Source organism: Arvicola amphibius, chromosome 4, assembly GCF_903992535.2.
Source record: "Arvicola amphibius chromosome 4, mArvAmp1.2, whole genome shotgun sequence".
Lineage (NCBI taxonomy): Eukaryota > Metazoa > Chordata > Mammalia > Rodentia > Cricetidae > Arvicola > Arvicola amphibius.
This window is the reverse complement of record NC_052050.1, coordinates 62868262-62892636: the sequence shown is the minus strand read 5'-3', so window position 1 is coordinate 62892636 and position 24375 is coordinate 62868262. Positions and strand designations below refer to the sequence as shown.

General features: G+C 46.1%; 3 protein-coding genes and 1 long non-coding RNA gene across 9 annotated transcripts in view; 2 read left to right on the top strand and 2 right to left on the bottom strand.

The window, feature by feature from the left end:
* Nucleotides 1-562, bottom strand: part of Gemin5 (gem nuclear organelle associated protein 5) — a 47552-nt gene extending 46990 nt beyond the window's left edge. For all 4 annotated transcript variants that reach the window (XM_038328131.1, XM_038328132.1, XM_038328133.1 and 1 more), the window contains exon 1: nucleotides 345-562. In XM_038328131.1, the coding sequence (XP_038184059.1) occupies nucleotides 345-510 (166 nt within the window). In that variant the 5' untranslated portion in view covers nucleotides 511-562. The remainder of the gene's footprint in view (nucleotides 1-344) is intronic.
* Nucleotides 563-2407: 1845 nt separating this feature from the next.
* Mrpl22 (mitochondrial ribosomal protein L22) lies at nucleotides 2408-11788 on the top strand. 2 transcript variants are annotated; one of them, XM_038327253.1, is made up of 7 exons: nucleotides 2408-2492; nucleotides 2573-2621; nucleotides 5506-5623; nucleotides 7585-7650; nucleotides 8477-8554; nucleotides 9797-9866; nucleotides 11494-11788. In XM_038327253.1, exons 1-7 carry the CDS (start codon nucleotides 2465-2467, stop codon nucleotides 11703-11705), a joined length of 621 nt encoding a protein of 206 aa, XP_038183181.1. In that variant the 5' UTR covers nucleotides 2408-2464; the 3' UTR covers nucleotides 11706-11788. The 2 variants fall into 2 exon arrangements, with proteins under 2 accessions (XP_038183181.1, XP_038183182.1); XM_038327254.1 differs by lacking the exon at nucleotides 7585-7650.
* Nucleotides 3632-17256, bottom strand: LOC119812526. Of its 2 annotated transcripts, none has more exons than XR_005285092.1 (3): nucleotides 17156-17256; nucleotides 4145-4349; nucleotides 3632-3885 (listed from the first exon to the last, which is right to left on the bottom strand). It is a non-coding gene; the product is annotated as an uncharacterized LOC119812526 (long non-coding RNA). The 2 variants fall into 2 exon arrangements; XR_005285091.1 differs by lacking the exon at nucleotides 17156-17256 and adding an exon at nucleotides 16618-16680.
* On the top strand, nucleotides 16773-23719 carry LOC119812524 (T-cell-specific guanine nucleotide triphosphate-binding protein 2-like). Its single transcript, XM_038327251.1, has 2 exons — nucleotides 16773-17134; nucleotides 22162-23719. Exon 2 carries the CDS (start codon nucleotides 22175-22177, stop codon nucleotides 23462-23464), a length of 1290 nt encoding a protein of 429 aa, XP_038183179.1. The 5' UTR covers nucleotides 16773-17134; nucleotides 22162-22174; the 3' UTR covers nucleotides 23465-23719.
* The last annotated feature ends 656 nt before the right edge of the window (nucleotides 23720-24375 follow it).

Below are 24375 nucleotides of genomic sequence, written 5' to 3'. Positions count from 1 at the left end.
CTGGCTTTGAACGTGCGGAAATCCTCGAGCCTCAGCCTCCCGAGTAGCATCATCGCACCAGGCGCAAACTCAGACTCACCCCATTCATCCTACAGAAATCAGCATCCCGTAATTACTCTGCGGGAGCAGGGAACCGAGAACAGCCCCTACCCCAGGGGGCGTCCCAGGGGCCGGCGGGGCCTTGGCAAGGGAGGAAGGCCGGGAGCGCGGTAAAACGCCGGGTCTAGCCTGGGACAGCCCCTCCGAGCGTAATGGTCCCACGTGGGCGCTTGGTACGAGCCGGCGACCTACAGACCCCGCAAAGCAAGGCAGGAAGGACAGCGCCGGCCCGTGGGGGGGCTCACCTCGAAACGGGGGTGCCCCTGGGTTCGCGCCCGCGCTCGGGCCCACGCGGACGAGAAAGACGGAGGTCCGCGCAGCGAAGCCAAAGATGCCTCCGGGCGCCGCGTCGCTGCAGCGCGCGCAGTACCAGTTGGGTGACGGCGGCAGCGTCAGCGGCTCCGGTTTCATCTCCGCGGCCGCCGAGGCTCAGGCGAGCAGCTCCGGTGGGGTGGTTCGTAACCGCGGCGTGTAGCGGGAGGGGCGGGACCAAGGTGAACCCCGCCCCTGAAGGCGGGCGCTACGGAGCGCGCCGAGGTCCAAGCCGCGTTGTAGTTCGCGTGCGTCACCTGGGACTGAATTCAGCGCCCTGAGGTTAAGCATTTTCCTTAATTAAGGGATTAGACTGGTGGAACCCGCCAACCAGCCTCTGCGATTTAGTCTTCAGGGAAGTTCAGTATCCCAATTAAAAAAATTTTTTTAAAGATACATAGCGGCGTACTTTGCCAGTTTGAGAGTGTCCTTCCACCCCCACCCCGACAGTGTTTCTCTGACAGTTGCAAGGATATATTTAACTAAATACTAAACGAATGATTTGGAGCTCTGGCTAAATCCCGGCACTCAGGGAGCTGATGCAGGATGATTGCCGTGAGCTCCAGGCCAGGCAGCCCGGGTTATCGAGTGAGAGCCTGTTAAAATAAATCAGGTCGTCAGTGGACAGCTTGCGGGTGTTGGTTCCCTCTTTCCATGATGTGGGGTCTGCAGACTGAGTCAGGCTTCGCAGAAAGTTCCTTAACCAGCCATTTCACTGCCTCCATTTGTTTTTCGTTTTATTTTGAGACAAGGTCTCACTATGCAGCTCTGACTAGCCTGGAACTTGCTTTGTAGACCAGACTGGCATTGAACTCACAGAAATGCTCCTGCCTCTGCCATCCTGAGAGCTGGGATTAAAGGTGTGTGCCACCATGCCTGGCAATTTGGCTTTTGAGTTTTCTCAATAATGTTCACAAACTTTGCATAAGGAGAGTGATGTTTCTCCCCCCCCCCCCCCACACACCCCCTTTCTTTCTTGATAGGGTGTCGTAGTTCTGGAAGGCCTGGAATTTGCAGTCCAGTGTGCCTTTGAACTTGTCATCGTCCCGCTTCAGCCTCTCCTATGCTGAGATTACAAACATGCGCCACTACGCCAGGCTTCTTTTCTTTTGAGACAGAGTCTGGCTTGTGTATCACAGTGTGTCCTTGCGCTCCCGACTCTTCAACACCACTCTCTTACATGCTGATGTTGCAGTCATTTCTAACAAGAACAAGGTCCACTGCGGAGACAGTTTGATGAACCAGCCTCCTTCCATCTTAGGCTTAAAAGATATCTTATAGTATGGAGAAACTAGGTTCATTCCTGTTTATGATTAAACCTCTGTTTCTCAAGGATTGGGCTGTGCCCCACCTGTAACCTTAACTACAGATGGGTCTGTACTGTCGGTTCCAGGAAAGGCCAACAACCATGCCTTTGTTTCAAAACCGTTTCGCAACTTTTTGTTGCAAAAGGTTATTATGGATACCTTGTTACAAGCACCTTGCTATCATGTCTTTGTTTCAGGAGTTTGTCATGACTAACTTATGTTTATATTCTGCTCCTATAACCCCACCTTATTTTGTTTGCCAAATCCCCCATTTGGAAGCTCTCTACCCCCTGAACTAAAAAACCCTTGTTTTCCTCAGATCCAGTGCCAACCTCTCGAGCCCTGTCTTAGGGGAGGCAGCTCATGTACATGAATTTAAAAAGCTTGCTTTAATTAATTGCTTGCTTAATTAATTTGTCCATGATGATTTGGGTCGCTGGTCTTTCTCTTTGTATTTTTGGGCTCGAATCATTGGGATTAACAGGTTTTCCTGTTCTGTCAGGCTGTTTATGGGTGACACTACAGTTTTTCTGAATCCAGGTGAATTTCCGGAAATCCACTGATTTTCAGTCTTTATGAGGTCATTCATTCTAAAGCAAGGCTGGTCTGACCAGACTTTTCGCCTGAACCACGCATTCTAGGTCTCCATGACAACGCATTCAGAATTTCCGGGTTGGCGTTGGCCTCCTACTGCGCATGCGTGCTGTCAGCCGGCGTTTGGACTCCGGGGCTTCCGTAGGGTCAGCATGGCGGCGACTGTGCTGCGAGAGTTGGGTAAGACTTAAGGCTTTCCTAGCACTTGGGAACGGGGAGACTCTGAGAATCAGAGCTGACATCGCGTATTCATGTTGTAGGTGCACTGTGGATACCTAACCTGAGGATCTGGGCAACGCAGACGCTGCGGTAAGTCTTGCGCCACGGAGATTCTAGCGGCCCAGGCTGCGCCGCGTCCGCGTCCCTCACAGGGCTCTGGTGTGCAGGGCTGTGCGTTAGGCCTTGGGTGGGAGAGCTGCACGGCCCGAGACTGTAAAGATTGTTGCCGCCGAGGCTTCGCCCAGTGTTTTCTGAACAGCCTCTCTCTATTTTCTGGCCACGATTCGATTCTTCCACGTCATGTGGTATACCAGCAAACATTCCTAGTTACTTCTCTGTTTACTTACGTGGGCAAGGACTGTTTGGAGACTCGAAGTTTTCCTGACATTGTGGTGAACACGCTCTCGATGTTGTCTCTCAGCGCCTCGGGCAGCTGGAGTTTGACCCTTTTGCTTCGCAGAGCGTCGTGGAGCCTTTCGATATAAGCTTCTTATTTAGTTTTTGTTTGTAAGTCTCTCTACATAGGTCAGGCTGGCCTCCACCTCCCAGTCATAGGTTGGGATCCTAGGCCGGGCAACATCATGCCAGGAGACAAACATTCTTTCGTAGAAGTTAAGGAATGCAGTTGAGTTAGCACTGGTGTGGAGCCATAGTGTACTTAGGAAAGTTTTGATTGCATATATAGCACTTGTAAGTTAATTGCTTTGTTTAGATATTTTTCTTTAATTATGGTAGTTTGGTACTGGCTTGATTCAGCTGAAGACCACTTGAGTCTTGAGAATGTTGTAAGTATTCACCATTATTAATTCATGGCATACTTCATTTACCAAGCTTTATATTTAATTTGCCAAATCCATTATCAAGGATTTGAGGAGAGGAAGGCACTGTTGCATGAAGGGACGTCGGAAGGGTGCACCTCACGCTGAAGGACTCCTGTTTAATAGTTTACCATAGTGGCTTCTTAGAAGAAGGATTGAAGTCAGAGCTGAGCAGTTCATGGTTCTGTCATCCATGAGTGATGATTCAAAACAATGTTAGAGGCCGTTGAGACACAGTCACATTCTTCTTTCTTACACACACGAAAACCAAACCCAAAGAGGTGACAGTGTACACAACGATTTTAATGGTGCAGAAATGTGACCACTCAGGAGTCAAGCTGGAGAAGGAAGTTGGAAGCTGGGTACCATAAAGTCTAGAGATCACAGGTATGTTTAGAGGGGAGACAGGACAGATAACTGTTCGGTGAGCCTCATTTTCAATAATCCTGGCCATCAGCGCTATGTTGTGTTAGATACTGCCAAGGCTGATGCATCAGCTTCGCCCAGCAGCAACAGAATGAAGTTCATGTACCCTCCTGCAAAATAAAATTATATCTGGAGTTTACTGAGTCCCAAGAGTCAGGTGAAGCATTTTACAAGCAGTATCTCATTTGCACTATTTCATTATGGCCTTAAATATATTTGACAGTTTCAACTCCCTGAGGGTATTACCTTTACTTATGCTAGTGTTGTCCCATTGTGGCCCATGGGGCTGTCCATAAGGGGCTCGCAGGTCCTTTTCATGTGCTTCTGTGCTAGCTTGCTTGGTTTGTGATCTGGCAAACTATTTCTTACCTGTCTTGCATACTTTCTGCTTGTGACCAGCCATTTCCTCCAGAAGTTTGGTTCTTTCCAGTAGGAAATGATCTTTCAAAAACATAGTCTGGGTACTAGGGTGCTCCTGGCTTCCAGGTGGGTCATTTACTGTCGGAAATTTCCATCCTTCTCTTATGTAGGTGTCTGCTGGCTCCCACACCAAGACTCTCAGTTGTCAGTGACACTGGGGGAGAGAATAGAAAGATATAATCACGGGGGATGGAGGGATGGCTCAGTTACACCACTGGCCACTCTTCCAGAGGACCTGGTTCCCATTCCCAGTACCACATGTTGGCTAACAACTACTCCAATTCTAGGGGATCTGATGCCCTCTTTTGGCCTCCAAGGGTAATACATGTCTGTGGTGCAGGCATACATATAGGCAAAATACCCATACATATACAATAAACGTGTTTATAATATATAAATAATAAACTAGGTCAGGTGTGGTGGTGCATGCCTTTAATCCCAGCACTCGGGAGGCAAAGTTAGACAGATCTCTGTGAGTTTGAGGCCAGCCTGGTCTACAGAGTAAATTCCAGGACAGCCAGAGCTACATAGTGAGACCCTGTCTCAAATATCCCCCACCCTCCCCAAAAAATTGCCTGAAGCTACTCTGAAGTCCTCAGCTGTCTTTCCTGTGCTTTAGTTTTATATTGTCTTCTAGATGTTTCATTCATCTGTCTTGCGTATTCGACAGAGTGGGGTCACTCCACAGGCCGGATAAAGCCCATTGTCTTCTTTCAGTCTTTTTAGTACTAAATGGTCAGCATTTGGGCTGGAGAGATGGCTCAGTGGTTAAGATCACCAGCTGCTTTTCCAGAGGACCTGGGTTCAATTCCCAGCTGGAACAATGGTGGCTCATAGTCATCTGTAGTTGAATCTAATGTCTTCTGGCATGCAGGTGTACATGCATAAAATAAATAGTTTTTTTTGAGGGGGGGGGACAGGGTTTCCTCTGTGGCTTTGGAGCCTGTCCTGGAACTAGCTCTTATAGACCAGGCTGGCCTCAAACTCACAGAGATCCTCCTGCCTCTGCCTCCCGAGTGCTGGGATTAAAGGTGTGCGCCATCACTGCCTGGCAACAAATAGATCTTTTAAAAAAAATTATCAGCATTCACTGGTCAGGGCAAAGAGTGTAGGTTACCACCTACACCATTTGACTTACACAAGCTGCAAACTCTCATCGTAGCTTCCAATTAAACTAGCTCTGTGGTCTGAAACTTCTGTTAGTGAACTCCAGTGGTGAGCCCACAGTCGCCCACATGGTGGTGATATGGCTTCCACAACCTCAGCAAAGCTCCAGGTTGTGCTCGTCTTACGGACGTCTTTCTTTTCAGAGTTGTACCCCAGTCGTGTGTCCACACAAGTGCCTCTCTCGACATTTCTCGGAAATGGGAGAAGAAGAATAATATTGTTTACCCACCACAACTGCCTGGTGAACCTCGGAGACCAGCAGTAAGTTTATGGGTAGAAGGAAACTCTTAATTTTTTTTTTTCCTTTTGGTATTGAATTCAACACTTAGCCCAGGTTGGCTTTGAACTCACAGAGATCTGCCTGTCTCTGCCTCCCAAGTGCTGGAATTAAGGTGTGCGCCACTTAGCCCTGCCTGACCAGTACTCGTGTTCTTATGTGTCCAGAGTGAGTTTTTGTTCCATGCTAAAGGGAAATTGTGCAATAATTTACATGTTCTAATTAATTGACTTAAGCATACCAGATTGCCTTGTATCTTAGATTGCCAGTGCTGTTGCTTATTTGCTTGTCTTTACTCCATTTCTTCTGAGCCAACCTAAGGGCTTGAGATGCTGATTTTTCACTGCCTGAGGCTTTTTGGTGACTTTTTAATTTTTGGTTGCTTTTTTTTTTTTTTTTGAGAGACTCTATGCAACACTGGCTATTTTTCACTCTATAGTTTATAGACTCAAGCTCACAGAGACCCGCCTGCCTCTTCATCCTGGGTGCTGGGATTAACGTTGTGCACCACCACCACCCTGCTGATAGTTTACTGATAGTGAAGCATGGTGAGTTGGCATGAGTTGCCTAAGCCATTGTGTATTTGAATAGAGACACAATTACTGGGTTTTTTTTTTTTTTTTTTGGTTTTTTCGAGACAGGGTTTCTCTGTAGCTTTGGAACCTGTCCTGGAACTAGCTCTTGTAGACCAGGTTGGTCTCGAACTCACAGAGATCCGCCTGCCTCTGCCTCCCGAGTGCTGGGATTAAAGGCGTGCGCCACCGCCGCTCGGCGTGTTTTGTTTTTTTAAGTATATAAACCTTTGAACCTCAGGTTTGTATTGAATCATTGGATGCCTACCAAAGATGTATCTTACTTTTAGCTGCTCAGTAATAAAATTATTATTTTATATATGTCAAATAGCCAGAGGTTATTCTGATCTGAGATGTAAAGCAGCCTGCAACTTAAAGTGAGTTTGTGGTGGCATGCATACACATCTGCTAAGCATTACCACGTACGGTGTAAGCAGTTTCAGGGATCAAGCCCAGGACTTTGTAAATAATTCTTACAGCTGAGCTCCAGCTGTCTAATTAAAAAAAAAAGTTAAAAATATATATTTTAATTTTTTTGAGTGGTAATAGGGCTAATAGTTGGAAGAAGGTGGATTTTTGAGTCCTCGAGGAAGTTTGGGAGTGTCTTAGCATTTCTGTTGCTGTGAAGAGACACCATGGCCACGGCAGCTCCTATAAAGAACACATCTAATTGGGGCGGCTTACAGTACAGATGTTTAGTCTGCTATCATCATGATGGAAGCACGGTGGCTTGCAGGCAGGCATGATGCTGCAGAGATAATTGAGAGCACTACATATGATGGGCAGGCAGCAGAAAGAGCTAAAGCCACTGGACCTGGCTTGAATTTCTGAAAGCTCAAAGCCCACCCCCAGTGACGCACTTCCTCCAACAAGACCACACCTATTCTAACAAGCCCACACATTCTAATCCTTTCAAATAATACCACTCCCTGTGAGTCTGTTGGGGCCATTTTCATTCAGACCGTCATAAAAGGCACCCATGTTGGACTTAGATTTCTCCTATGCCCGTCTTTTCCCTCTTCTCCCAGGCTTTCAGGTCTTGAGCAAACCACTTGGTTTGTCAGTTTCAGTTTAAGAAAAGGTTTATAAGATGATTCCTCTCCCCACTCAACTTACTAAAAACTGTGAGTTGCTCAGTAGTTACTTGGTTAAAGAATTACAGTTTCTGTTTCTTCCTTACTAATTTTTTAACATAATGAGACTTTGAGATAAAGCAAATTTTGTATATAAAAAAGAATCTCTGGAGTCTTTGTAGTGTGTGTTTTCTTTCCTGTGACAACAGTGTTGTCATTGGGCACAGAGCATGGGAACTAAAAGTCACATCTCTTTGATAAACCTGCTACAACATGTCTTTCTTTTTTCCTACTTGCAAGGAAATTTACCATTGTAGGAGACAAATAAAATACAGCAAGGACAAGATGTGGTATCTGGCAAAACTGGTAAGCTAACATGATTCCTCCCATGTAATGCTCAGGAAAAGAAGCAGCGTGTTCCCTCTGAAGTTCTCTCTGAAGAACATGAGCATTAGTATCCAAATTTTTCCAAAGAGCAGGGAATGCCATTGTGTGTTCAGTGACCAGCAGGTCATGGAGAGAGACACTGAATCACAGTGGAAGTAGACACTGAAACAAGGGCAGCAGAAGTGCCTACAGCCAGAGGACCTAGGGCACGTGCTTGCGACAGGGTTTCTCTGTAGCTTTGGAGCCTGTCCTGGACCTCATTCTGTAGACCAGGCTGGCCTCAAACTCACAGAGATCCGCCTGCCTCTGCCTCCTGAGAGCTGGGATTAAAGGTGTGCGCCACCACTGCCTGGCTGTGACACAGTTCTTAAGTGTTGTTTGGGTGAAAGAGGGAGAGAGGAGAGAACCCAGGATACTTCTTGTTCACCTGTACAAACAGGCTTAACCTCATGATACTGTTGGTTCTTGCATGTTCTCCTTGGTGAGGAGAGAGAGAACTGCAGCAATACAGAAGCATTTACTGCTTGTGAGGAGGAGCAGTGTGATTTGCATCAGCCTGTTTCTCAGTCGGGTCTGCCTTAATAGTTCTGAAACTGCTGTACATAAAACTGTTGATTTTGTGCTTACAGCATGTAAGTTTGATTTTAACTAAAAGATAGGATCCCTTTCAAATCGTTTTTCTTTCTTTTTCCTATTTTGCTTGGGTTTAATGCACAGTTTCTAGAATTCTGTTAGTGTAAGGTTCTTAAAGCCATTGAGAACGAACATTGCTTTTGAGAAGTTTCTTCATTTGTTTTCCCCTTAGATACGAGGCATGTCCATCGATCAGGCTTTGGCTCAGTTGGAGTTCAATGATAAAAAGGGGGCTCAAATAATAAAAGAGGTAAGACTTGGATGGGAGGGATGGGCATGCTGCCGTCTTTAAGCCTAAAGCCTTTATTCATAAGATTTGTGGTGTAAATGTATTTTTCATGAGATACAGATTCAGGGCTCCCGGTTTTCTTAAGTCCCTCATTCCTAAGAAATAGATGCTTTACATACATTTTTTCTCAGATGCCTTTATATGCACCAGACTTTTATTGTTGTTGATAAAATAATTAGAAGCCTTTTTGAAAAATGACTTGGGCCCTATTTTAGAGTGGTGTTAAAGATTAAACTTAGGGCCGAGCATATGCTAGGAATGTAATCCACCACTAAACCTCACTTCCAGCCCAGACTTGGTATAGTTTTTGCTTTTCACAAGAGTCTTTTTTTGAGGGGTAGGGAGCCAATTTCCACAATGAGAATTTATGATTTTGTATAAGCAGTTGGTCGGAAGAAGCCCTGGCATGGCACTCAGGAGACTCAGAAGCTTGCTGTCTCTGATGCTTCCTTTCTGGTCATCGGTTTGTATTTATACATAGCTCTAGGGTCTCCAGCGCCTCACGGAGCACAGTACTGATGTGCTAGGCATATGGCTGTTCTATTTTTAGAAAGCCTGAGTCCCTGACTCACATTCATTGTGGCCTGGGGTGTGGGTTTTCCTCCCTTCCCTTCCAGAGCCTCCAAGCCTCAGCAGGGCGCTGGGCCCTACATTAGTTTTGAGGAAGGGATGCTCATTGTTCCTTTTCCTTGGTGCAACCAGCGTTTGATGCCTTTAAAAACTTCACTGTGGCTGGGAATGGTGGCGCATGCCTCTAATTCCAGCACTCTTGGGAGCAAGAGGCATGTCAGTCTCTGTGAGTTCCAGGGCAGCCAGAGCTACAGAGTAAGCTCTTGTCTCAAAAACAAGACAAAGCTGGGCAGTGGTGGCACATGCCTTTAATTAATCCCCGTACTCGGGAGGCAGAGACAGGAGGATCTCTGTGACTTCAAGGTCAGCCTGGTCTACTAGAGCTAGTTCCAGGACAGGCTCCAAGGCTACAGAGAAACCCTGTCTCAAAAAACAAAAAACAATAACAAAAAAAGACAACCCACCAATAAATAAATAAATAAATAAATAAATAAATAAATAAATAAATAAATAAAAGTTTACTGTGGAGTGAAGGTTTGATTAGGCACATTTTAGACATAATAAAAGATGAGATATTTCATCTCACTTTAGTTCAGAATCAGCTATATGAACAGGCCTTTCTTGTTGTTCAAGGTACTCTTAGAAGCACAAGACATGGCAGTGAGAGACCATAATGTGGAATTCAGATCCAACTTATATATAGGTAAGAATTCTTCTATCTTTAGCAGCAGGGATGTCTTTGACTTGATGCCGAGTTTGGTGAAAATGTTCTTTGGTGTCTGAATACTTAGGCCAGTCGCTTGCTCTGGTAAGGACTTTCTTTAGCCCATAGCACTGCAGTGTTAACCTGTCATGAGTGACAGTTGTACTAGCTTCTAGCCGCCTGTTCATACTGGGACTGAGGGCGTGGGCTCTCTCATCAGTGCTTATTACACAAGGATTTTAGAACTGGCTCATGCTGCTACCCTTTAGCCACAGTAAAACTAAGAATGACTACAAGTCATCTAAAAGATGGATTAATTGTTGGTTGGGGTGCACACACCTTTAGTACCAGTACCCAGGAGGTAGAGGTAGAGATAGGCGACTCTGTGAGTTCAAGGTCTACATGGTGAGTTCCAGGACCACTAAATCTACACAGAGAGACTATCTCAGGGTGGGGGTGGTTGTTGGGGGGAGGTGACTAAAGGATTGCATGTAAACTATAAGGGTCTTTTTTATAATGTGCCTCTGCCATAAGAGTGACTGAGCCTTCTAGTCATCACTGTGGAGGACCTGCTGATCTATATAAGAGAGAGAGAAACAGACGGACCAAAACTACTGAATTGTCAATCAGTGAGCAAGCAAATGAATTACACAGTTCTTAAAAAAAAATATAAACTACATGAACAAAAATTTAATATCCTCAGCCAGAATGGCAGTGGGAACCTTAAACCTCTCCTGGTGGGAATATAAACTAGTACAGCCACTGAGGAAATCAATATGAAGAGCTCTCAAAAGCAAGAACAGACCAAGCACATGATGCAGCCTCACCACCACAACACGCATCCAAAGGACTTAGTCAGCATACTATAGACACTTGCACGCCTGTGTTCACTGGGGCACTGTTCAGAGTATCCAAGCTATGTACATATGCACATGCACCATAGTTGCCTGTGGAGGTCAGAAGACAGTTTCGTGGAATCATATCTCTTTGGCCTTTATGTGGATTCCAAGGGCAAACTTGGGTTGTCAAGCTCTCATGGCAAGAGCTTTACATGCTGAGCCATTTTACCAGCCCCATTCTTGCCTTTCTTATATGTGTGCTAGGGAATGGAATTTTCTTTTGCTTGTAGGCCCATATAGAATCTGTTCCCCTATGCTTGTCTCTCATTTCCTCTTTGTGCGCCTCTTAAACGTGGTTGGTGTCAGTGTGCCCCTGTTGTCTTCCTAAACAAGCAGAGTGTACTCGGATCAAGATGTGTTTACTGCCCTCTCACAGGAACAGGGATGGAGGGTGATTCTGGTCTCAGGTCAAGTTTCAGAGACACCGCTACATCCCATCAGTATGTCATGTTAGTCAGATTTGTTTAATTCACGAAACTTGCATTAATTGAAGGTGTCACCATATTTCCTCTCTTCCTCCAACATAAACTGTGCGGCAGCAGGGTCCATGCTTCACTTCACCTCCTACTCAGTGCTCAAGAGACTTGTGGTGAGATGAGTGTTCCAGCGACCGGCAAGCTCCCTCTTCTTAGGATCTAGTGAAAGATGGGTCAGGCCTTGCTCAGCTGGTGCAGGTGCAGTCCCGTGGACAGCAGACATGCCCATAATTCTCTTTCTTTTCTCTGTAGCTGAGTCCACCTCAGGAAGAGGCCAATGCCTGAAGCGCCTCCGTTACCATGGCAGAGGTCGCTTTGGTATCATGGAGAAGGTCTATTGCCACTATTTTGTGAAGCTGGTGGAAGGACCCCCACCCCTACCCGAAGCACCCAAGACAACAGTTGACCATGCCAAAGAGTATATTCAGCAACTTCGAAGCCGGACTATCATCCACACTCTGTGACGGTCATTCTGGCTCCACAGTGTATATAGTTTATGTTTATTTTAAACAGTAAAAACAAGCGGTTTTTATGCTTTGTCATTGAATTTGTGAAGTGCAGTATGTAACTGCAAGTTTTTGTGTGTGTGTGTGTGCGGGGGGAGTTTATATACATGTGTGTGGATGTGCATATCCGGGTGTGCATGTGCAGAGGCCGGAGGATAATGTTTTTGTTTCATTTTTCAAGGTAAAGAGGATTTGAACCAACCTTAGCATTGCATTCTAAAACCAGACAGTAGGTGGCGCTCTTATAGCAGAAATTAATATCAAAGTAGTAGTGCCTGGCCCTCATAGATCCCTTTCCCCCTCCCCCTCTCTCTTCCGCCCTCTTTCTCTATCCTCTCCCCACCCCCGTGAAGAGTGACATTAGTATTTTGATGTGATTGCTTTATCTGTACATTACTCCTTATAGTAGAAACAGTTGAACCAAAATCCTCAATTCCAAGCTATTTCTTTATTTACTTATTTTTTAAACTTCTTTAGCTTCTCTTCAGTGTAACTGCTAGCAAAGAGCTCGATAAATGACAAAGTCCCTTTACATACTAAGTTTGGGGCCAGGCTAGACAACATGGTGCAGATAGCCACAGTGACGAAAGCGGTGTGATATTAATATATATAAAATCTCAGATAAACAGAGCAATAGACAAGACAGATACCCCAGGATAAACTCACTCATCTGCGGCCCTGGCTTGTAGGCATGGCAGGCAAATGCTTTACCCAAGTACTTCTTAGAACTGTCAAACCGTACATTATGAGCAGTTGCTGAGAGTGCTTGCTGCTCCTGTAGAAGACCTGAGTTTGCTTTCCAGCACTCACATGGTGGCTCACAACTGCTTGTGACTCCAGCTGTAGGGGTTTCAGCACCCTCTTCAAGCCTTTCAGGTTACTTACACTCATACAAACACATACTTAGAAATAAAATGCATCCTTAAGAAAATACCGTACTTCATGAATTTCTCAGTTTTAAACTACCTTTTATAGCCAACATATTCTCTTTAAAGCATTTTTTTTGAGATTACGTATACAGATGCGTTTCCAGTGTTTATTATCTACACCATGTGTGTGCGGTACCTGCAGAGTTCAGAAGAGGGCTTTGGATGGAATTACAGATAGTTGTGAGCCTCCATGTGGGTGCTGGGAATTGAACCTGGCTCCTCCTCAAGAGCAGCTAATGCTCTTAACTGTGGTGCTATCGCTCTAACCTCCCCATATATTCTCAACAAAGGTGAGGTGCCAGAAACAAGCAGAAATGACAGGTAAGGTATGGTGGTAGGGAAGCAGGGTGTGTACATGCAGAAGAATAAAATGTCTATCTTTCAACCTGGGCAAAAAGCAACTCGAATTGATCAAAGACCCAAGTGGCTAGAAATGGAGTAAGAGAAAAAGAAAGTTCAAGACGCTGGTAAAGTGATTCTGAGAAACGAGTCCACACGTGGACACTGGTAAGGTGATGCTAGAAACGAGTCCACACGTGGACACTGGTAAGGTGGTGCTGAGAAACAGGAGTCCACGTGTGGACACTGGTAAGGTGGTGCTGAGAAACAGGAGTCCACGTGTGGACACTGGTAAGGTGGTGCTGAGAAACAGGAGTCCACGTGTGGACACTGGTAAGGTGGTGCTGAGAAACAGGAGTCCACGTGTGGACACTGGTAAGGTGGTGCTGAGAAACAGGAGTCCACGTGTGGACACTGGTAAGGTGGTGCTGAGAAACAGGAGTCCACGTGTGGACACTGGTAAGGTGGTGCTGAGAAACAGGAGTCCACGTGTGGACACTGGTAAGGTGGTGCTGAGAAACAGGAGTCCACGTGTGGACACTGGTAAGGTGGTGCTGAGAAACAGGAGTCCACGTGTGGACACTGGTAAGGTGGTGCTGAGAAACAGGAGTCCACGTGTGGCTTTCGTCAGACTAACGGCTTCCAAATAGCAGAGAGTCACCAAGTGAACAGAATCCTCAACGAGAAGAGGACAGGCTCCATATCCACAGAGAACAGAAAGGAATCCAAATTTAGTCCATTAAGGTGTCTTTAATCCCAGCACTCAGGAAGCAGAAGCAGATCTCTGAATTTGAGATCAGTGTGGTCTACATACTGATTTCTAGGCTAGCCAAGGCTACCAGTGAGACCCCGTCTTTAAAAAAAAATATAGTGTTTAAAGTAGGCAAATGATCTGAATATCCCTTTGTGAAAAAAGGAAATACCAGTAGCCCACACGTAGATGAGAACCAGTATTATTAGGACTGCCCTTGGGTCCAGCCCTGTCACTGCTGGGGATACACAGAAGTGGTCGTCTGCACATGACTGAGACATACTGTTCATACCTGCAGTCAAGAGGAGACAGCTTTTCACACAGGAAGCCAAAGATAACCTGTTTACAGCAAAATGTGTGAAAACTAAAGACCCTGGGTCTAGTAATGAGAGACTGAGCTTTCTCACGTGTGGAAACTGAGGAGGAACTGAAAGGAATTACCAGGAATCGGGAAGGTCAGGCAGGGTGCACTGGCCACCACACAACCAATCTATAAGTGTGGAAATTGAACTCTGTGCAATGAAGACAACGGGGCAGTAGGGCTACGTATACTCCCAAGTGTATCACACGCATGCAGACGATGTCTTGAAACCACGTATATAATTAGAGTATGCTAATGCAATTAACAGGAAAATGCACAACTGGTATGTGTCAATAAAATGAAAAAAGTCAAATTCTTCCTAAAAATCCTCAATGGTACTCCATGTGAAGTGCAGGACCGTGGGGCTGCACAGTACCAGGCAGCTAGATGCTGGGCTGGAGGGTGGGGGGGGCGGCACTGTGGGGTGCTGTGCTACAGTGCTCAGAGCTGTGGGTCCCTCCTTAGTCTTTGCTCAAAAACTATTTCCCTTGACTGTTGTTAAATGCCTTCTCTGGACCAGCAGGGGGTTCTCAGGAATTTCACACGGGATTGCTATGTTGGTGATGGAATAAATAAGGAGGCAAAACAGGATGGGAAGACCCTCACAAATTAGAAAGACCCTGCCACTTCCTAGGTTAAGATGTTTACAGAAAGAATTGCCAAAGGCTAGAACCGGGAAGTCAGTCCTATTGTGCTGGGACTCTCAGGAAAAGCCTGAGTGGGCTGACTGCCCTGTCTTGGCAGCACGAGGAAAACCACCTGGCTTTATGCCAAGTCTGCCACTTCCTTGGCAAAACGGGTTTTTATAATTTCAAAATTATTTCTGACGAAGAGTTTGTCCATTTTGTATCCAAGTTTGCCAGGATGCATCTACGTGCACGGTTTCCTTCTGTGTTTGCAATAGTCAGAATAATGCAACATGCCCTAGCCCCGAAGATACCCATATAGTCATCCCCAGAACACCGACAGTGCCAGGTTACAAGGGGATGGAAACCTGCCGGTGAAGGTAAGTGCACGGTGTGTGCGTGTTAGGAGAGTTGGCCTGGCTTTTTTAGTGTTCATAGAAGTTTTAAAACTAGAAGAGGGAGGCAGGAGGGAAAAGCGGAGTGAAGGCATGATCACTGAGGAGGGGTGAGAGAAACGCAGCTTGGCTAGCTTTGAAGAGGGCCAAGGAATCTGAGAAGCTTCTAGAACTAGCAAGACAAACGTTCTCCTTCAGCTTTGCGGATGTCTAGCTGGCTGTCTTTTTCTTCCTTCCTCCCTTCCCCACTTCCTGTTTTTATGAGATGGTCTCAAGTAACACAAGCTAACTTTGTACTTGACCTTAAGTTTCTGATCTTCCTGCCTCAACTTCCCAAGCGCTGGAATCACAGGTGCATGCCACCGAGCCCAGTTTATGCCGTGCCAAGGATGGAACCATTGGCTTCATGAGTGCCAGGCGAGCACTCTCCCTCCTGGGCTACAGCCCTGCAGATGTCTTGAATTTAGCCTAGTGGAACTCTGGTTGAATTTCTTAACTGCAGCACCATAATGCATTTGCACTGCCTAGCTTGTTACAGCATCTATAGGGAATCACTATGCTGTTCAATGTTTATACCTGTGGTGATATTGTTTTTATTTCAGTATTGGCAACTTCTCTTTTTCTGGATGAATGGAGCTCAACTGGGGCTATTCCCCTCTCCCATTCAGAGGGACTCAGATGCTGGGGATGCTTCTAGTTACCCTGACAGCTCCTCTCTCAGTGAGAGTCATCAGTGTAGGGGAAGGGCCTAGAGGCAGATAGCATCATCCCTAGGTTATAAAACTCAGTGGAGCCTCGTGGGTGATTAATGCACCAATATGCTTGGAGGAGGGTGTATCCTGATTCCAGGGAGGAGGGAGGCATGCTCTGTGCTCCCTCCTAGACCTGCCCTATGCATTCTTTTTGCAATGAAACTGAAGTTGTGAATCTAGCACACTCTGGAGTCCTGAGAGCTAGTTTAGCAAACTGCCAAGCCTGAGCAAGCAAGTATTATTTATTTATTTATTTATTATTTCCTATGTGGGATCTGGAGATTCGCTGAGAGTCCATAATGAGTTAATGAGGAGACTCAGAGAGTTTTGGAAAGTCTGCACCTAGGACAGAGGTGTAAAGGAAGCACATTAGTTTATTATCCCCACAGAGACCAGTTGTGTAGGTGGTGGAACAAGGTCATGAGTGGGTTTGTGGGCTCTGAGATCTGGTTCAGCTCTTGGATGGCATAAATACAGCCTCAGGGGCTTGATGAAATGACCCCTCCTTGGACACTGCATTCTCCTGTGTAGAATGAGCGGCGGGCTGCGTCCGGCCACCCAGCCGCCGGCTAGCTTTACACCCGAAATAATTACACGGAAACTGTATTCTTTTAAACACTGCCTGGCCCATTATCTATAGCCTCTTATTGGTTAATTCTCACATCTTCCTTTAACCCATATTTATTAATCCGTGTAGCACCACGAGGTGTGGCTTACCAGGAGAGATCTTAACCTGCGTCCATCTCGGAGAGGAGAAGCATGGAGACTCACTATGGCGACTTCCTGAAGCGTCTCCCCAACTCTCCCAGCATTCTGTTCTGTCTACTCCACCTACCTAATTTTCTGTCTCTTAAAGGGCCAAGGCAGTTTTCTTTATTAATTAACCAATGAAAGTAACATAGACAGATAACTCTCCTCCATCACTCCTGCCCAGATTTCCTGCGCCTCATTATTGTAACAAAAGCAGGGAGACCCAACTCTATGGCCCCAGTGGCTTTCAGTTTCTATACCTAGGAACTGTTACATGAGAAGTTTACTTTCATTTTCATGTTTTTGGACGTTCCTACTCTGCACTGTTGGTACGGCTCCCTCCTGCTGTTGCCTGGACTCCTGTGAGGGCAGGGCAGCAGCTAGGGATAAACTTCAGAGCTCTTCAAACACAGCCTGGCCTCTTCTGCAGGAGTCACACAGGCGCAGCTCACTGGGATTCCCGAGCCAAGTCTGATCTGTACAGGTATGTGTGCTCTCACTGTACCTGATGCTGTGGGAGCTCTTCACTGGATCTGTTCTCGGCTCTTCCAGCGGGAAGGTTAGGAGCTCAATTCTGCTACCAGAAATCTTTTTCTCAAGGGAGCTGGTGAGTGAGAAGATAGATATTTTTAATTAACACAGGTCTACTAATAGGATTATAGGCTGTAGGTCTGAGGGTGGAACAGCTTGCATGCCTAATGTGGTTGTGGGTGCCAAGGACTTAGGCTGAGGGGCAGGATGGGTGGAAGAAGACAGCTAAAAGCCATTCAGAGAACTTAATATCTGTAATATTTTCAGAAAGCATTCATAGCCAGGCTATAGAAAAGCCAGGGGTGTCAAAGAATAGGGACTGTATACTGGAAACACCTGGCACTAGACATCTCCTAATCCCCTATGAAATATCTAAACACCGTTGACTTGGAGGACAAGAAGCATTCTCTAACCACAAACTCAAGAGTTTATGTGTCTTTCTGAACTTCGATTTCTCTAGATGTGGGCTTGACCTCTGCAAAGAACTCTGTTCTCAGAACGTCAACCTTGAACCCCAGCTCTGATCTTAGGGAACAGTAGGACTCCCCTGCTTCATGTCTCTCAATTTCTCAGTTTCTTTTATTCTAAATCTTAAGGTGGCGGGAGCTGGGTGCTTGCTTAGCATGCACAAGGACATGAGTTCAATTCTCAGAACCCTATAAAAAAAGGTGCTTACTTTTAAGGCGGAAGTCATTACACTGTGTTTACAGGGTTGTTAGGACAGAGAGAGTGTGCAGAAGAACACTTGCCTCCCCCAACACAAGGCTTCAGAGGACATTACTTTCCCTCTCATTTTGCCCCTGCTTCTCAGTGGATAGATGTACTCCAAACAGAAGACAAGGTTCTGGGAGTTCACTCTTCTTGTCCTTAGACTTGCTCATTCTCACACTTAGTGCATTTTCTCAGAGTTGCTGCTGGGTGAGATAGTTGCTACTGTATACACATGTTGGATGCTTGAGAAGTTCCCGTCTTAACCTGATCCTTAAAAGTCCAGCTTCTCAGGAATCCCTCCCAGGGTTCAATTAAAGACACCACAAAAAGCGAAGGGGGCTTGAATCTGAGGGTTAAGAAATCTACTCACAACAGGTTCTCTCTCTCTCTCTCTCAACTTAAACAAGAAAGCATTTGTAAGAAAAATAATCACAATGAGGGGAAGGTTGGGAAATATGTCACATTAAGGTAATTTCAGATGATGGTCCATGGCTCTTTATTCTTCTTCTTATTCCTTCTTTTTCTCCCTCCAATACAAACATTTCCAGTCATATATACCCTTATAACCAGCAATTCCCTAGCCCTATCAGGTTCCAGGGATGGAATTCTTTTGCCCCATAAAAATCAGATATGAGTTTTCACACACACACACACACACACACACACACACACACAGAGAGAGAGAGAGAGAGAGAGAGAGAGAGAAAGAGAGAGAGAGAGAGAGAGAGAGAGAGAGAGAGAGAGAGAGAGAGAGAGAGAGAGAGAGAGAGAGAGATCCCTGGCTGTCAAGTGCACATCTGGTGAACTCCTTACTGGAGAAAGTTAGGTAAGAAAGGTATTAAATCATCAGGGAATTCTGGAGGGGAAGGCTAGTGCACTACACTACACTATTAGGTGGTTAGTAAAGAGCTAAAAGGTTTATTTTCAGTAAAATTATGAATGGGGCACAGATTCTCTCTCTCTCTCTCTCTCTCTCTCTCTCTCTCTCTCTCTCTCTCTCTCTCTCTCTCTCTCTCGGTTTTTCAAGACAGGGTTTCTCTGTAGCTTTTGGATGTAGCTATTGGAGCCTGTCCTGGAGCTAGCTCTTGTGGACCAGGCTGGCCTCAAACTCACAGAGATCCACCTGCCTCTGCCTCCCCAGTGCTGGGATTAAAGGCGTGTGCCACCACCACCCCAGCACACGGATTGTGATTGTTTTTTAAATCAGTGTGCCACCTTTTTTTCTCCCAGCATGCATAGAGGATACCGAGTAACCAGTCAACCTATGTAAACAGTCAGGGGGACACTAATGGCTCCAGATCTGATTAGCACATTCATAGACGCTGCAATTTCTACCAGCCTAGGTCTGGAGTTGACACTTATTGCCCTAAGTGGTAGAAACAAAGAGGAGACCCATGCCTCTAACAAGCAACTGCCAGCGAGGCCCCAGTAGAAGTGCCTCCTCCCTCACTGTAGCCAGAGAATTTTCTTCAGCCTGCCCTGTGCCCTAACACCTATCCTGGTGCTCGCTTGGTTTCCTGAGGTAACAATTTTACCCCTTCTCTATGAGGTTCCATATAGAGGGTTTGCATCTCATTCACTATGTTTAGTCCTAGACTTGGGATTTTTTTTCTTGTGTCCTGTGTCATAAATCTTCTGTGACCTGAGAGGTCATGGCAGATCCAAAGGGACAGAGGGTTCTTCTTGGTGAGACTGACAATGTCCTCCTCAACCCCTGCTCATGTGTCATTCACTCTGTCTCTTCTACCTGTGAGACATTCTTCAGGAGTCAGTCCCCCAGGTGCCTGGCTTCCTGCGATGTGTTTGGACTCTTTCTACACACACTGGAGCAGGGTAAGGAGGGGGCTCAGTGCAGGTGGAAATCCCATTGAGCCACGAGATGCCTCAGAAGGTCAAGGCACTGGACACCAAGTCTGATGACTTGAATTCAGCCTCTAGGCGCTGCATGGTGGAAGGAGAGAACCAACTCTCATGAGTTATTTTACCTCTGCTTGTGCACCCCACCCCTATACAGCCCTATATACATACAAAATAAATAAAATGTAATTTAAAGGAATCTCATTGAATGTCCCAGAGGGATTTCATATATATACACATATTAAGATTTTACTTTTTTAGAGAAGTTTTAGTTTCACAGAGAAATCAAGTGAAAGGTAGTGATTTCTTACAGACTGCAGTCCCCACATGTGCATGGTCTCTCCATAGATTGCAGTCTCCACACATGCATTGTTTCCCCCAAAGACTGCAGTCTTCACACATGGATGCTCTCTCCATAGACTGCAGTCCCCACACATGGATGCTCTCTCCATAGACTGCAGTCCCCCCTACACATGCATGGTCTCCCCACAGACTGCAGTCACCACACATGCATGGTTTCCCCTACAGACTGCAGTCACCACACATGCATGGTCTCCCCCACAGACTATAGTCCCCACACATGCATGGTCTCTCCATAGACTGCAGTCCCCCCTACACATGCATGGTCTCCCCACAGACTGCAGTCCCCACACATGCATGGTCTCTCCATAGACTGCAGTCCCCCCCTACACATGCATGGTCTCCCCACAGACTGCAGTCACCACACATGCATGGTTTCCCCACAGACTGCAGTCACCACACATGCATGGTTTCCCCCACAGACTGCAGTCCTCACATCTGCATGGTCTCGTCCATCACCAGCATCCCCACCAGAATAGTGAGCTGTCGCTGTCAGGTTATGGTCAGAGAATGCCCAGAGACTGTGACAGTTCCCTCCAGGTCATGTTCATCCAGATGCATCTCAGCACACACCCAACTATGATGTCCCACTGAGGGTTTTTACTGCCCACAATCCTTTGTGTTGCCTTTTTGCTCAGGCTTCCACGAGGGCCACCCATGGATTGATTTCCCATAACTTTGCCATATCTGGAAGGTCACTCAGTATGTGTGATGAGCTGCAGAGTCATGTAGCCTTTGTAGGTGACTTTTCTCCCCCTAGTCTTTTCATGGCTTAATAGTTCCGCTCTTGGACTTCTGAATAGTACGTGGTCATCTTGGGGATTCCACATCTTCCTAGCTCATTCACCTACCAAAGGGTGTCCTGGCTATTTCCCAGGTTTGTAATTATGAATAAACCACCTAGAAACATCCACATGTATATTTTTGTGGGAACAAACATGAAAATGTATAGGAGCACATATGTCGACTTTAGTTTAGTGTTAAAGGAACTGCCATGCTGTCTTCAGGAGTGAGTGTTCCATTTTCCTTTTTTTTTTTTGTATTTTACTTGTGGTATTTTGAGACTGGGTATCTCTATGTAGCCCTGGATGTCTTGGAACTCACCATGTAGACCAGGCTTTAATCTCAAGTGCTGAGATTAAAGGTAGGTGCCACCACCACCTGGCATGGTCACAGTCTTTTATTAAATGTGACTTTGCAAGTGTTTTCTCCTACTTTGTGATTATCTTGTCAGTCTCCTGGTAATATTTGTCTTTTATAGAGAAGTAGTGGGGTTTACTGCTAGGATTTATTTTAATTAATGTGTTTGTCTTCATGTGGGGTATATGTATGTGATTGCAGGTGCCCTCAGAGTCCAGAAGAAGGAGTCAGATCCCCTAGAGCTGTAGTTACAGGTGGTTCTGAGCCACCTGATCCGGGTACTGGGACTTGGTCCCATGTAAGAACAGCGAGTGTCCTCAACTGCTGTCATCTTTCCACCTAGGCTCTATCTCACATTGTTCTGTCTCTTTGCTCTTTTAGGAGCCTCATATTGTCTCCTGACTTTATGGTAGGTCTCGATTTTCGTGTGTGTGTGTGTGTGTGTGTGTGTGTGTGTGTGTGTGTGTGTGTGTGGTAGAGTGGACTGACCCCAGGGCCGGGTGCAAGCTAGGCAAATACTGTGCCTCTCTCTGTTACACTCTCATTCTGCGGGACACCTCCAAGTCAGGCACTGTCACCGTGTGAGCAGGCTGCCACACGGTGCCATTTCTCCTTCTGCTTATTAGATGGAGTTGTGTCCAAACTTTTTTTCCCCCAAAATAATCAAAATAAAACAAGATGGAGAATAATATAGGTTTAAAAGTTTGGATTGAGAAAGCAGATCTTGGAATTAATGAACAGTTTCTTGGGGAAGCAAAGCAGGCAAGTCTTGGAAACCTCAATGAACAGAGCAGGGCAAGGCTCCCAGTCCTTGTGTGAGTTCCGAGAGCAGCTTCTGCTCTAAGGCAGAGTTGCGCCCTTCCCTGCTATACTAACCTTTGACTTTCTTTCCCACTTTGGCTTTCCCTCCAGTGTCTTTGCTGCCATGGGTCAGACTTCTTCCACCCCTGATACAAATGCCCACAATATGGCCTCCAGCTTTAATGCATTTTTCCAAACTTTCAAGATGGAAAGCAAAGTCATTTCTGAGGAGACCATCAGTTCAATCCAGAGATTTGTGGAGCAAGGGGACATACAGAAGACAATTTCTACAATCAATGCTGCTTTGGCAGAGGTCGAGAAGGCCCCTCTGAGCATTGCAGTGACAGGGGAGACGGGGGCAGGAAAGTCTACTTTCATCAATGCCCTGCGGGGCATAGGAAATGAAGAGACTGACTCAGCTAAGAGCGGAGTGGTAGAGACCACAATGGTTAGAGAGAAGTATACCCACTCGAAGTTCCCTAACGTGACCATCTGGGATCTCCCTGGGGTTGGCTCAACTACCCTTAAACCAGAAGAATATCTGAAAAAAATGAAGTTCCAGGAGTATGACTTTTTTTTCATCATCTCAGCCACTCGCTTTAAAGAGAACGATGCCCAGTTGGCCAAGGCCATTGAAAAAATGAAAAAGAAGTTCTATTTCGTTCGGACAAAAATTGATAGTGATTTGTGGAATCAGGAAAAATGTACACCCAACAACTACAGTAAAGAAAAAACCCTGGAGTCTATCCGAAAAAACTGTGTGGAGAGTCTCCAGAAGGCCGGCACGGCCTTCACGCGTGTCTTTTTGGTCTCTAGCATTGAGGTAGCGCGTTTTGATTTTCCTCACCTGGAGTCCACCCTTTTGAAGGAGCTGCCGGCGCACAAGCGCCACATCTTCATGCAGTGCCTCCCTAACGTAACCGAGGCAGCTATTGACCGCAAGAAAGATGTCCTGAAACAGAAGATCTGGCTGGAGGCTCTGAAGTCTGGAGCATTGGCCACCATCCCTATGATGGTTTTCTTCAAGGATGACATTGAGGAGCTGGAGAAGACCCTGACCCACTACAGGTCTTGCTTTGGGCTGGATGACGAGTCACTGGAAAGCATGGCCAGGGATTTGTCCCTGCCTGTGGAGGAGCTTGAGTCCACCATTAGGTCACCTCATTTGCTGTCATGTGAGAAGGATGAGTCTGTGGGGGACAAGCTGGTGAGATACCTGGAGAAAGCGTTTGCCATCACCGGCGGACTCATAGCCACCGGCCTTTACTTCAGAAAGAGCTACTACCTGCAAAATTATTTTCTTGACATAGTGACTGATGATGCTAAAATTCTACTGAAGAAGAAAGTTTTCTTAGAGGAATGGGAGGACTCTGAGCAAGGCTGTAAAGAAGGGGAAACGGGAAAGACGGCTTAGGGTATTCCTGAAGCACCCTGGCCAGGCTGTGAGAACTTCTAGACTTTGTGACCCTTGTTGGGAGAGCAGAGGACGCTGGAATGTTATGCCGTGCGGCAGTCCTGTCACGGCCAGCATGGGTCTTACCAATGATATGCTGGCACAAACTTTCTGGGCACAAAGTTTTCAGAAATGAGTTTTTTAAAACGGTCTCACTATGTAGCCATGACTATCCTGGAACTCTCTGTAGACCATTCTGGCCTTGAACTCACACAGGAATCTAGTTGAACATATCTCAGGGGCATAAATAAAACTAAGAAATCATAAGTTTTTTTTATTAGCAATACTGATCATAACAATAGCAGTCATAAAGCCATTGCTTTAGGGGGAGTGTGGTAGACTATCACACAGCAAATAAGCCCATGCCAATGCCACAGAGCAACAAGAATTTCAGCAGAATAGATGAAGCACAAAGGGTAGCTGGAGAGATGGTTCAGTGGCTAAGAGCAATTTCTGCTTTTTTCAGAGGATTCAAGTTCATTTTGAGCACCTAGGTTGGATGAGCCACCCTGTGACTGTGGGAGCCAACCATGATAAGCTAAATACGGGCAGGTCACCCAAAGGAAGTTCTTTACTTCCAACCATTATCTCCCGCCAGAGTAGAACTCTGGCCATTGATAAATTTAATAAGAGGCCTGAGTCTCAGTAGTTTACCCTGAAGCAATACCTGGCTGCAGGAAGAACCACAAGCTGAGATTACCTGACCACCACCCAAGAACAGTCCATCCAAAGGAAATGCCTAACTTCCACCTGCTATAGATAGGACCACCTGCCAGAACACACTCACCTAGACACCCCTAGACAAATGTCAGCCAATCAAGGGTCCTAAACCTCAGAAATGCCTCACCCCCCCCCCCACCTTTACTACTATA